Consider the following 13,837-nt stretch of genomic DNA (forward strand, 5'->3'; position numbering starts at 1 on the left):
GTTTTTCAGAGTCCATCATCTCTCATGGTTCGTCTCCCCCTCTGACATACTCCCCCTTTCTTCCTCTCCTGTTATCTTCTTCTTTTTCTTTTTTCTTAAAATATGTTGCGTTATTTGTTTCAGAAGTACAGATCTGTGATTCAACAGTCTTGCACAATTCACAGCGCTCACCATAGCACATACCCTCCCCAATGTCTATCACCCAGCCACCCCATCCCTCCCACCCCCAACCACTCCAGTAACACTCAGTTTGTTTCCTGAGATTAAGAATTCCTCATATCAGTGAGGTCATGTGATACATGTCTTTCTCTGATTGACTTATTTCACTCAGCATAACACCCTCCAGTTCCATCCACGTCGTTGCAAATGGCAAGATCTCATTCCTTTTGATGGCTGCATAATATTCCATTGTGTATATATACCACCTCTTCTTTATCCATTCATCTGTCGATGGACATCTTGGCTCTTTCCACAGTTTGGCTATTGTGGACATTGCTGCTATAAACATTGGGGTGCACGTACCCCTTCGGGTCCCTACATTTGTATCTTTGGGGTAAATACCCAGTAGTGCAATTGCTGGATCGAATGGTAGCTCTAATTTCAACTGTTTGAGGAACCTCCATACTGTTTTCCAGAGTGGTTGCACCAGCTTGCATTCCCACCAACAGTGTAGAAGGGTTCCCCTTTCTCCACATCCCCGCCAACATCTGTCGTTCCCTGACTTGTTAATTTTAGCCATTCTGACGGGTGTGAGGTGGTATCTCATTGAGGTTTTGATTTGGATTTCCCTGATGCCGAGTGATGTTGAGCACTTTTTCATGTGCCTGTTGGCCATTTGGATGTCTTCTTTGGAGAAATGTCTGTTCATGTCTTCTGCGCATTTCTTGATTGGATTATTTGTTCTTTGGGTGTTGAGTTTGATAAGTTCTTTACAGATTTTGGATACTAGCCCTTTATCTGATATGTCATTTGCAAATATTTTCTCCCATTCTGTCGGTTGTCTTTTGGTTTTGTGGACTGTTTCTTTTGCTGTGCAAAAGCTTTTTATCTTGATGAAATCCCAATAGTTCATTTTTGCCCGGGCTTCCCGTGCCTTTGGCGATGTTTCTAGGAAGAAGTTGCTGCGGCTAAGGTCGAAAAGGTTGCTACCTGTGTTCTCCTTTAGGATTTTGATGGACTCCTATCTCACGTTTAGGTCTTTCAACCATTTGGAGTCTATTTTTGTGTGTGGTGTAAGGAAATGGTCCAGTTTCATTCTTCTGCATGTGGCTGTCCAATTTTCCCAACACCATTTGTTGAAGAGACTGTCTTTTTGCCATTGGACATTCTTTCCTGCTTTGTCAAAAATAAGTTGACCATAGAGTTGAGGGTCCATTTCTGGGCTCTCGATTCTGTTCCATTGATCTATGTGTCTGTTTTTGTGCCAGTACCATACTGTCTTGATGATGACAGCTTTGTAATAGAGCTGGAAGTCTGGAATTGTGATGCCGCCAGCTTTGCTTTTCTTTTTCAGTATTCCTCTGGCTATTCTGGGTCTCTTCTGGTTCCATACAAATTTTAAGATTATTTGTTCCATTTCTTTGAAAAAAGTGGATGGTATTTTGATGGGGATTGCATTGAATGTGTAGATTGCTCTAGGTAGCATTGACATCTTCACAATGTTGATTCTCCCAATCCATGAGCATGGAATGTTTTTCCATTTCTTTGTGTCTTCTTCAATTTCTTTCATGAGTATTTTATAGTTTTCTGAGTACAGATCCTTTCCCTCTTTGGTTAGATTTATTCCTAGGTATCTAATGGTTTTGGGTGCAATTGTAAATGGGATAGACTCCTTGATTTGTCTCTCTTCTGTCTTGTTGTTGGTGTATAGGAATGCCACTGATTTCTGTGCATTGATTTTATATCCTGCTACTTGACTGAATTCCTGTATGAGTTCTAGCAGTTTTGGGGTGGAGTCTTTTGGGTTTTCCACATACAGTATCATATCATCTGCAAAGAGTGAGAGTTTGACTTCCTCTTTGCCGATTTGGATGCCTTTGATTTCTTTTTGTTGTCTGATTGCTGTGGCTAGGACTTCTAATACTATGTTGAATAGCAGTGGTGAGAGTGGACATCCCTGCCGCGTTCCTGACCTTAGGGGAAAAGCTCTCAGTCTTTCCCCATTGAGAATGATATTCGCTGTAGGTTTTTCATAGATGGCTTTTATTCTGGGCTGCCTTTATCCTAAGAGTAGAGTATTTTACGGTCCTCGGTTAATGTTGAAAATGTCTCCTATTAGACTCCTCACCTTGGACAGGTCTTGAGAATTAGATTCTGTTCTCCTTGCTTTGTGAGGCCACTAAAACCACAGCCCAAGTTTGTCTGGCTCAGGGTAACAGTTGCTTTGATGTTCAGGTAGAGGGCTGGGACCAAGGTGAGGCACGTCCTGGCCCTGCTCAGATGTTCTGTGCTTGCTTCACTGGATTCTAGCAATTCCTTACATTTTTGTCTGGTTGTTCTTTACTGTCTTCTCAACTCTTTGTTTCATTTAAGAAGTGTGTATATTTTATGCACCATTTATTTTCAGTGGGAGGGTTGGACTAAATAACCTAGTGACCTAGCCTTTCATTACCAGAAATAAAAGTGCTGCCTTCTCCTTTGCATATGGAAGGGGTGTTGAGGGGCATAGGAGTCAGACTGCTAGGCTCAAGCTGCTGTTGTTTCCAACCAACAATCTTTTCTTTTTGCTTCAGGGATCCTTCCCTTTTTCCTGAGCCTACATGTACATCATATGTTACCATATTCTCTTTTGTACATTTTGGGGCAAAAGTTTCTTCTTTTAAGTCCATTCCATCTCCTATTTTGTCTCTTAAGTATTGATAATTTCTTTTTCATCGAGGGTATTCCTACTTGTTTTCTAGAGATGATGAATTGTATTTATTTATTTGACAGAGAGAGAGTGAGAGAGCGAGAGCGCACAAGCAGGGGAAAGGGATAGCAGGCTCCCTGTGAGCTGAGGGCAGATGCTTAACTGACACAGTCACCCACGCGCCCCAGTGAATTGTTTTTAAAAACTATCTTCTATCAGAGAAGATGAAGGGTGTATACTTTTTCCATTCTGGGAATATTCTCTTCAAGCCTAATGCTGTAATTTTGGCACCAAGTCTGTGAGGCAGACCTAAGACTTAAAGAAGTCTTAAGAAACCAGGTTTTCTTGCCTAGCGTATCTCCTTGGCTGATGAACTATATAAATACTATGTAAATAAAATTAGATGGCTACACTAAATAAATTGCAGATGCCAGTAAAATTATAAAATCAATGAAAAACTGATAAAATGCCACTGTTGGAGTTTATGTAATCATCATACTGCCAAAACAACTGGTTGAAAAATAATCAATCACCTAGCTGTTTGTTCTATATAGAAGCGAACATATGTATACTACATTTTAAAATGTTTGAATGATGGATTGAAGTTTTTATTTCTCAGCTGGCTGCTTGGTAGCATGTTGAAATAGCCTGAGGTAAGTAAATATGATTATGAGGCAAAAACTTTGAGCAGTCCACTTTGTAGAACACTTAGACTTAGCATAACATACTAATACATATAAATACTAAAGACTTAGAATAACAAACAGGGTGCCTGGGTGGCTCAGTTGGTTAAGCGACTGCCTTCGGCTCAGGTCATGATCCTGGAATCCCGGGATCGAGTCCCACGTCGGGCTCCCTGCTCAGCGGGGAGTCTGCTTCTCCCTCTGACCCTCCCCCCTCTCATGTGCTCTCTCTCTCTCTCTCATTCTGTCTCAAATAAATAAAATCTTAAAAAAAAAAGAATAACAAACAGGTGATACAGAGTGAAAACAAAACAAAACTTGATTCCCATCGGAGGATTCAGATCTTACTGTGTACTTCGGGGTTTTGAAAATCTGTACATTTAGACAAATAAGAATGTCTGCGTGATCTACCCCACAGGTTTCGGGAATGTGTTTTACAAATTTTAAAGTGTTATAAGTGCTAATTTTAAAAATTGTGGACAATCTGGTGAGGGAGTTAAAAATTAACTCAATTATGAGGCCATGATGCATAAGAAAATAAAGGTGCAATGTGCTATGAGGAAGGGCTTGGAAAAGTTTTTTTTTTTTTTTTTTTTGGAGGAAGTAGAACTTGAGATGGACCTTAAAAGATGAACGGGATGTTGTGCTGTAGACTTATGGTGGTGATGGGGAAGAAAATGGAAGGACACTACATTCCTGCAGACAGGCCATCATTGCAGACTGTTTGTCTGCAGAACAGATTGAGAAAGCCATGCAAGTGAGAGAGTTATGTAGGTATACTGAGTATCCGATAGTTTGAATTAGTTGAAATAGACTATGTATGTAACAGAGACAAAATAGAAAGGAAGTTGGGATCTAATTGCATAGGATTTTGACTGCTGGACAAGATGTTGGAATTTTATTATGATCAAGCCTGGGGTTTAGGAATATTATTTTTGGTGGTATTGTATTGTGAATAAGACAGAAGAGCTAGAAGTGCAGTCATGTAGATAAAAGATACAAAAATGAGACTCTAAATTGAGACATGAAAATGCATAGATGAGAGAAGCACTGTGGAATTGACAGGATTTGACAAAGGAATAAAGGAATTAATAATTGTAAAGGATTCAGAGATTCTGACTTTGCAGAATGATCCTGTGGAATCAGTTTCACCACTCTGGGCCCCAGTCCTACATCTATAAAAAACACTAAATTAGATGCTACTTAGTGCATTATAACTGTATGATTATATAATTTTGAGGTTTTGTGCTTGAGAAGTAGTGGAGCAGGGAGGGATATTAATGCCATTAATAAGAGAAGAAACACAGAAGAGGAGCTAACTTTGAGACTGAATTTAAGACATTTTGCAGACCATGCAGACTATCCATGATCATCATGCAGCTGACCTGCACATCTAAGATCAAGAGGAATGTCGGGGGTGCAAATACATAGGTAAAAGAAGCTGGGGCTTGGAAGAGAGAAAGAGACATAGAATATGAAGAACAAGAGAGCCACACACTGAACTTTGGGCACAATATTTAAAGGGAGGGTTGAGAAAAGCAAGCCAATGAGAGCCTAAGATTCTACATAGGTTCAGGGGGGAAAGAAGATGGTGAATAGTGTCAAATGCTGTATAGAGGTTAAGTAGCAAGAACAGTGAGAGGCCACTGGATTAGTCATCAGTGGGTGATTTGTATTCTTTGAGAGAGCAGTCTCAATGGGTGGGAAGTAGATCTTAGGATCACTCAGGAGCAGGTAGAGGGTTGTCACTGGCAGAGAGAATTCTTGGGGCAGGAATGTGACAAGAGAGACATATGAACCTTTGTATGGAGAAAATGGAGTAGAATTGGGAAGAGTGTCAGAAGAAGGCAGTTCCTCAAAGCAGCCTGAGTAATGGGAAATAAGGCTGTTGCATGGACATTAATGGGTTCAGCGGTGGTGGGGGAGGGTGTATGCCTCCAACTTGAGGGCTGCCCTACCCCCACTGGGTGCTGTCCTACTGAATGGTTCCAAAGAGTAGTAGTAATTGTAGAAGTAGTAGAATTGTAGGGCTGTAGAAACCATTCAGATGAACGTAGGTTATGAAGAAAGAACCTTACATTGTTCAGGACAATTCACAAAAGAGAAATCAGCTTCCTTACTGATCCATAACATAACATAGCAATCAAATTTCTCTCTAGTAGTTAACAATCCCACCATAACACACTTGCTCTCTCCTGCTTCTCTTCAAGGAAAGATGCTCCAGATACTTGCACTATATCCCCCCCCCCTTTTTAGAAGTATAATGTAAAAGAACTGAAAGGAAGCAAAGGTAACTTAGAACTCCTAAATTTCACAAGTTATTCAAAACAGCACTGGTAATAGCAAGCCTATTTATGAAGCAGTAAGATATATTCTGCTTGTACTGCTTAGGCTCAGTATCCTCTGCAACATGTCCAGGACTTGGCCTCTATGTGGCTCCTGTCTGGACCTGACAAGGAACTAGATATGGTTGCTAGACAATTGTTTTCTGAATTCTGGTTAGTTTGAGATCAATGAGCAACTTGCCTTTTTCAACTGGGATAGAGTTGCTGGGTGGGTGTCAGGGGAGAGAGTTGCTATAAACTTTGTTTCATTTTGTTTTATATTATTTTTTTTTCTAATTGTAGAACTTGTATGGTAATGAAGAATTACTACTAGAGAGAGATAGATAAGATAGGGAAACCTTGGATCCTGGATAGGATTTCTGGCAATGTCTTTTCTCTGCCTCAGTTATATACCCTATGCTACCTTAAATCAGAGGCTGGGTTGGTAGGGTGGAAAGAGAAAAAACACACACTATTGATTTTACTTCCATTTTCTAAGCCACACTTTGGGATAAACTATTCATCTTTCCATCATCATCAACTATTTATTTTGAGCATTTACCAAAAGGCAAAAAAAAAAAAAAAGAAAGAAAGAAAGAAAGAAAGGAAAAAATCTCAGTAACTCTCTTAGAACTTTCCCTAGGTGATGCAGAGTCAGGAACAATCACATAGTTATGGCAGCTTCCTTCTCTCAATCTTTTTATATAGGTGAAGTCAAAGTACATTGAGCATCAAGTGAAAAAATGTATAAAAAATATGCAAGTTTGCAAGGTGTATTTGAGTGAAAAAAGGCAGACCTGTTTGTTTTGCCTAGAGAACTAGGGGTAGGAAGGCAGGAAAAGAAAAAACTAAGTGGGGTTAAAACCTGATTTTGTGTATGAATCTTAGGTCTTTTTGTACTAGCTTGTAAAGAAACTGTCTTCTCCCCTACTAACTACTTCCCTGGGTCTCTGTAGACCTGCAATCAAGAAAGTATCTGTTGAAAACTCAAGTTTGACCCTGCAAAGTGCCATAATCCAGAAAGAACTCTGTAATTATCATCGTCTCTACTTTTTCTCCTCCTATTCGCTCACAGCAATATCAGGTTTTGTCCCTGCTTCTCTGATAAAACTGTCCTCGAAAGGTAAAAATTCCCCAGCTATTAAATCCAGTGGTCACTTGTTGGACCTTACCTCACTCCTGCACTCTCTCTGGCATTTGGTATTATTGGACATGCCCATCTTCTCAGCACACTCTCCCTTTGGACTCTTATGTCACTATTCTCTCTAGCCTTACTATCCATCTACTCCTCTCAGTTCCGAATGCTATTGCTATAGTTGAGTCCTCATTGTGGCATCTCACTGTGGTTTTGATTAGCATTTTCTTTTTTTAAAAAAAGATTTTATTTTATTTATTTGAGAGAGAGAGAGTGAGAGAGAGAGCACAAGAGGGGGTAGGGTCAGAGGGAGAAGCAGACTCCCCGCCGAGCAGGGAGCCCAATGTGGGACTCGATCCCAGGACCTCGGGATCATGACCTGAGCCGAAGGCCATTGCTTAACCAACTGAGCCACTCAGGCACCCTGATTAGCATTTTCTTAATGGTCAGTGATGTTTAATAGATTTTCATGTATTTGGTGGTCATTTTTATATAATTTCTGGAGTAACATTTATCCAATTCCACAGGTACATATTCAAGAGAAATGAAAGCATATGTCCAAACAGAAAACCTGTACCCAAATGTTTATTGCCCATTTAAAAAACTGAGTTGTCATTTTGCTGATGAGAAGTAAAAGTTGTTTTTACACTCTGAATACTAAATCTTATTGGATATATGATTTGCAAAAATTTTCTGTTTTGTGGATTGTCTTTTCAGTTTCTTGATGATGTCCTCTGAAGCATAAAAGTGCTTAATATTGATGATGCCCAGTTTATCTGTTTGTTCTTTTCTTGTACTTTTGGTGGCATATTTAAGAAATCATTTGCCTAATCCAAGGTCACAAAGATTTATGCCTGTTTTCTTCTAAGAGATTTAAAAGTTTAGCTATTATATTTAGGTCTTTGACCCATTTTATATTAATTTTTGTGTATGGTATGAGGTAGGTATCCAAATTCATTTTTTTTTTTTTTTTTGTGCATGTGGCTCTGCAGTCTTCCCCGTCATCTTTTGAAGAGATTATTCTTTCCCCTCTCAACTGAGATGCCTTGGCATCTTTGCCAAAAATCAATTGACCATATGAATGTGAGGATTTATTTCTGAACTCTGTGATATTCCATTGATCTATATGTCTGTCCTCATGCCAGTACCATGCTGTCTTGATTACTGTAGCTTTGTAATAAATATTGAAATTGGGAAGTGTGAGTCCTCCAAATTTGTTCTTTTTGTTTAAAAATGTTCATTTCTGTATTAATTTTCAGATCATTTTCTTAATTTCTGCAAAGAAATCAGCTGGAATTTTGTATTGAACCAGTAGATGAATTTGGAGTATTGCTGTCTTAACATTAAGGTTTCCAATCCATGAATATGATACATATTTTCATTTATTGTGGTTTTCTTTAATTTCTTTCCACAATTATTTGTAGTTTTCAGAGTATGAGCTTTGCACTTTTGTCAAATTTATTCCTAAGTTCTCTATTCTTTTTCATGCTATTCTAAATGGAAACTTTGATTTCATTTTTTTGTTTGTTCACTGTGACTGTAAAGAAATATAGTTGATTTTTGTATATCGACCTTTTATTCTGCAGCCTTGCTGAACTCATTTCTTAGTTCTAATAGTTTTTTTGTGGATACCTTAGGGTTTTCTATACATAAAATTATGTCTTTAATTAATACAGATAGTTTTACTTCTTCCTTACCAATCTTGATATCTTTTATTTCTTATTTTTATCTAATTGCCTTGGCTAAGCCCTCCTGTACAATGTTGAAATGCATGAATAGAAATGGTGAGAGTGTCTTGTTCCTGACTTTGGGGGGAAAGCATTCAGGTTTTCACCATTAAATACATTAGGTGTGGATTTTTTTTTTTAAGTATAGTTGACACACAGTGTTACATTAGTTTCAGGTGTACAACTAAGTGATTTGACAGGTTTATATATTATGCTATGTCCACCACAAGTATAGGTAGAGGTGTGAGTTTTGTGAGTGTTTATCAGAAACACTCTAATTTGTTGAGTGTTTTATTAGAAAGGGGTGTTGAATTCTGTCAAATGTCTTTCCTGTATCAATTGAGATGATCGTGTGGTCTCTTTTATTCTACTGATGTGGGAAGTTACATTGATTAATGTTCAGATATTATACCAACCTTGCATTCCTGGGTTAAATGTAAATAAATATTTCTTAGATTGAATTCATAATGAGTAAATTATTTGAGGATTGGGTAAAAATTAATTCAATAAATGGCCAGAGAAACAAGACTGGAAAATAATTTCCATATTAAGATAATAACTAGTTAGGAATCATGGAAACTTGGAAGTACAATTGTTATTGTGAAAAGATTAAAAGAAGATTGTAAGAATATAAATTAATGCGCTTTACCATTCTTTGAATCCTCTACTTTTCCTTTAAAGTCTGGAATTAGATCTTCATAATATTCTGGATTTAACAAAATTTAACAACCTGTCTCAAATATCCCTACTCTATAAAAATTACTGTAATGCTTTCGTCATAGATTTGCTCCATCTTTTCTATTTTTATCTCCCTCCCTCCCTCTCTTTATCTCACTCTCATACACATATCCTTTCCAAGTATTGTCCTAAATAAGAGTATCATTGATATCTATCCTTCTTGGATATTTTTAAGTACTTACACGAAAATGGTATCAATTGGGAGTATAGTGATATTTCTGATCTTCTAATCAGCTTCCACCCTTACTGCTGTTAAAAAGACCCTCATAGACAACCATAAGGACAGAAAAACTTACTTTTAATTATGACCCCAAGAATGATCAATATCTCAATTAACAGGGACAAGGGCTTCATCTTCTCCTAAGCAGCTCCTCCTCACTATAACACAGGCAGAACTAAGTGGCTGACCCACAGGCTTTCTCTTTTCAGGTCTGTTGGTGGGGGGGGGGGTGTCAAGATTTGGTTGCTAAGCAACCATTTCCTCACTCTTGGGCCAATGAGCTGCCAGGAAATTCCTTTCAACTGGAATGAAGGCAGTTCCTGAAGAAATCAGACTATGGGGAGGGAGCCAAATCTAGTCTGCTACTCTGGTAGGAGATAAGGGGTAGGTTTGAGATAGGTAAGAGGCAACTCTTACCTTTCTTAGGAAAGGAAGAAACCAGAAGTCCAATTTGTACATGTCCACAATAATGTGCAAATAATATTTAGAGTTGCTAGAAGTTCTTATTCTTATTTTACCTTCAGCAGTGCAAGCTGCACTTAAATGAAAACACAATTAAGTATATGAGCCGACCTGACAGCATCCTGTACTCTAACATCTAAAGGCTATGGTGGACAAGAAACATATAGACCAAGTCTGCTTTGGTCCCCATCTGGGTGAAAATGTTTATCTTCTGTTTGAGTAAGAAACTGTTGACATTTTACTGGGACAAAGGCAAAAAGTCCCAGTGATCAATGACTTTTTTTTTTTTTTTGGTCAATGACTTTTTAAAAAAGGTATTTCATTACACTTTCATTAAAAGGTATTTAAAAACACCTTCGCTATCTTTAACAATATGGGCATTTCATAAGTGGGTACCCTCAAGGTTAGGGCCAGAAATGAAAATTAATATTTAGGTAAAAGCATGGCAATATTAAGACTATCTAAGGAATGGAGCTAGCTGAGAAAATGATGCTGAATATATGTTAAGCTTTTAGTTTTACGGGTAATTACTTCAGAAAGAAACATATTTATTGCTTTGAATTTCCAGGTTTACTCCCTTTATTAAGTAGTTTCCCAATGCTTTAATCTTTGTTTTCTTCTTATAGGGACACTTGTGATTACGTTAAGGGCCAACCATGATGATACAGGATAATCTTCCCATCTCAAGATTCTCAGTCATATCTGCAAAGTCCCTTCTGCCAAATGAGGTAACATTCATAGGTTCCAGAGATTAGCTCCTGGAAATCTTTGGGACCATTATTCAGAATAGTCCTTAGTACATTTTCCTTTCATCAAGGGAGTTCAAATGGGATTTTCCTAACTTCTGTACTTTTAAAAAAATACCTAAATTGATTTAAACTCTTAAATATCATCTGTTAAGCCTTCTCCAAATAATCTTTTTTTTTTTTCATTCCCCATTTGGATCTAGATTTATTAGCATCTTTCAGCAGATGATTTTTCTTCCTACTTTTACTGAAACTGAGCTCACCGGACTTGTCTTCCCTCTACTTTCTTTTTATTTAAAAATTTTTTGAATCTCCATTCATCACAAAAGATGAAATGCCCTTTCTATATTCTACTTTTGATTCTATCTACATTTACTTTATCTTTTTCTGGTATTTCTGTCTAACATTTGTCCTTCTTTTCTCTCTCTCTCTCTTTTTTTTTTTTTGTTTCAATCTTTTGTCACCAGCCTTCTTAATTTAAACACTTTTCATTTCATGTCTCAGAAAAATTTTACCTTGGCTTTGGTATCCTTTCAACTTCTATCTCCTCTAATTATTCTTTAGCCTCTAAACATGTCAAAAAATATTTCACAATCACTACTTCTTGTTTCTCTCACTTCTTCAATTGTTTTTATTTTCACTGATTCACATAGACTATAAATCCAATGGTTTTTTCTCAGTTCTCATCCTACTTGATCTCTGTGAGATATCTGACATTTCTGACCACAAACATCTTGAGAATATATTATTGGTTTCTCTGGAAACTGAATTGCAATTATTTTTCTAATTTCTTGAACACAATTTCTCACTCATTCCATCACTCCCTCACTCATTCATTAATTTTTGAATAGCTACTGTATGCTAAGGATGAATGGTCACTCTCCTTCAGGCATTTGTTAATTTCATTTGTTATTTCCTTTCTTAGCTTCACATTAACACTATGGCCTCTCCAATGTAACCCCTTTTGGTCTCATGTGCTCTTCCTTAGTTTTATCAACATCTCTGTATGAATAATGCTCATTTAAAGTTTTTCTCATTCAATAATTTTTATTGAGAACCTATTATGTGTCAGGCATTGTGCCATTCTCTGTGGGTAGTGAGCAAAAAGATATATTTCCTGTCCTCAGAGAGTTTTTAAGTCCAGACTGAAAGATAAATATTAATAAAAGAATCACTAAAATAAATGTATAATTACAAAGTGTAAAACATGCTTCATAGGAAAATAAATTAGCAATGAGGGCATATAAAAGAAAACTGTGGGTAGAGGTCAGGTGGGGTCAGAGTTAGGGAAGGCTTTGCCAGGGAATGATTTTTAGCCTAAACTCTGAAGAGTAAGAATGGGTCCACTAAGCAAATCATGTCTCAGGTATAGTGGCAAACATGTGAAAAGACCACATGGTGTGAATAAGATGTGTTCAAGGAAGTGAAAATCTCTATGGTTGGTATGATTGGAACCAGAGATTGAGTGGTGGGGGTGGAGCAGAATTGGTAGGTGATGGGCACTCCATTCTTAATGATTTAGTTTTTATAAGACTGTAGTAGTCAGCTTGGGCTGCCATAATAAATGCCATAGATTGGATGGTTTAAACAGAAGAATTTTTTAAAAGATTTTATTTATTTATTTGGCAAAGAGAAAGAGAGAGAGAGAGAGAGAGAGCACAAGCAGGGGGGAGCATCAGGGAGAGAGGGAGGGAGAAGAAGGCTTTCCCCTGAGCAGGGAGCCCGATGCGAGGCTCTGTCCCAGGACCCTGGGATAATGACCTGAGCTGAAGGCAGACGCTTAACGACTGAGCCACCCAGGCACCCCAACTGAATTTTTTTCTCACAGTTCTGGGGGCTAGAAGTCTATGATCAGGATGCTGATATTGTCAGTCTGGTTATGGCAAAGGCTCTCTTCCTATCTTGCAGATGGCCACTTTCTCACTGTGCCTTCACATGGCAGGTATAAGGGGTAGGTGTAGGAGGAGGGGGAAAATAATTGCAATTCAGTTTCCAGAGAAACCAATAATAATAATATATATGTATATATATATATATACATATATATATATATACACACACACAAACACACCTTCCTTTTCTTATAAGGCCACAGTCCTACTGGATTAGGGTCCCATGCTTGTGACCTCATTTAAACTTAAGTACCTCGTAAAGACCCTATCTCCAGATATAATCACACAGCCAGCTAAGGTTTCAATATATGAATTTTGGGGGAATACAATTCAGTCCAGAGCAAAGAACACCAAAAAGTCATTGAACAATTTACACCAGTGAGATGACATGATCACATTTGACAAGGTAACTCCAGATGCAGGGCAGAGAATGGACATATGAGGGGCAAAAGAAGACATGGGGGCAAGTTAAGAAGCTTTTTGTAATAGTCCAGTTAAATTCTTACTGAGTAGTGCCATTGGAAAGAAGAGCAATTCAAGAGTGATACAGGAGATAAAATTGAGACGATATAGCAATTCATTTGAAATGAGAATGAAGTTGTAAGAGGTATCAGGGATGGTGTTTAGGGTTCCTAACTGTTCAACTGAAAGGGTGATGTAGCCATTCAAAGAGATAGGGGACCCTGGAAGAAATCTAAGTATGGAGGAAAGTTCATGAGTTCAGTGTGGTACATGGTAAATTTTAGGTACTTTTGAGACATTAAATATTGATATTTAGTACTCTTGTATCATGATGGTATTTTGTCGGAATAATTAATACTTAATGTTGAAACACCCTCTAAATACCAATGCTTTAACATAATAAAGCTTTTTGTTTATATCACAGCCTGATGTGGTACTCCTTGGATCCCTGAAATACTCCTTCAAGCAATGATTCAGGGAGCCAAGCTCCTTCCTTCTTGAGATGCTGTCTGAGATCACCATGGAAAGAAAAGAGAGAATATGAATGAGTGTACAGAGGATTTAATGGTTAGGCTTGGAAGTGGCATATATCACCCTTGC

At 37.8% G+C, this 13,837-nt stretch overlaps 1 protein-coding gene and 1 long non-coding RNA gene across 11 annotated transcripts in view; one reads left to right on the top strand and one right to left on the bottom strand.

Annotated features, from left to right (window-relative positions):
• Positions 1–9,894, bottom strand: part of SEL1L2 (SEL1L2 adaptor subunit of SYVN1 ubiquitin ligase) — a 159,449-nt gene extending 149,555 nt beyond the window's left edge. For all 10 annotated transcript variants that reach the window (XM_073878413.1, XM_073878412.1, XM_073878411.1 and 7 more), the window contains exon 1: positions 9,752–9,894. In XM_073878413.1, the coding sequence (XP_073734514.1) occupies positions 9,752–9,809 (58 nt within the window). In that variant the 5' untranslated portion in view covers positions 9,810–9,894. The remainder of the gene's footprint in view (positions 1–9,751) is intronic.
• Positions 9,895–10,002: 108 nt separating this feature from the next.
• Positions 10,003–13,837, top strand: LOC141370250 (uncharacterized). The gene is made up of 3 exons (XR_012374145.1): positions 10,003–10,059; positions 10,764–10,865; positions 13,662–13,837. It is a non-coding gene; the product is annotated as an uncharacterized lncRNA (long non-coding RNA).

The sequence above is a fragment of the Callorhinus ursinus genome, unplaced genomic scaffold (genome assembly GCF_003265705.2).
Source record: "Callorhinus ursinus isolate GAN/ISIS: 27379988/994484 unplaced genomic scaffold, GSC_fseal_2.0 scaffold29, whole genome shotgun sequence".
NCBI lineage: Eukaryota > Metazoa > Chordata > Mammalia > Carnivora > Otariidae > Callorhinus > Callorhinus ursinus.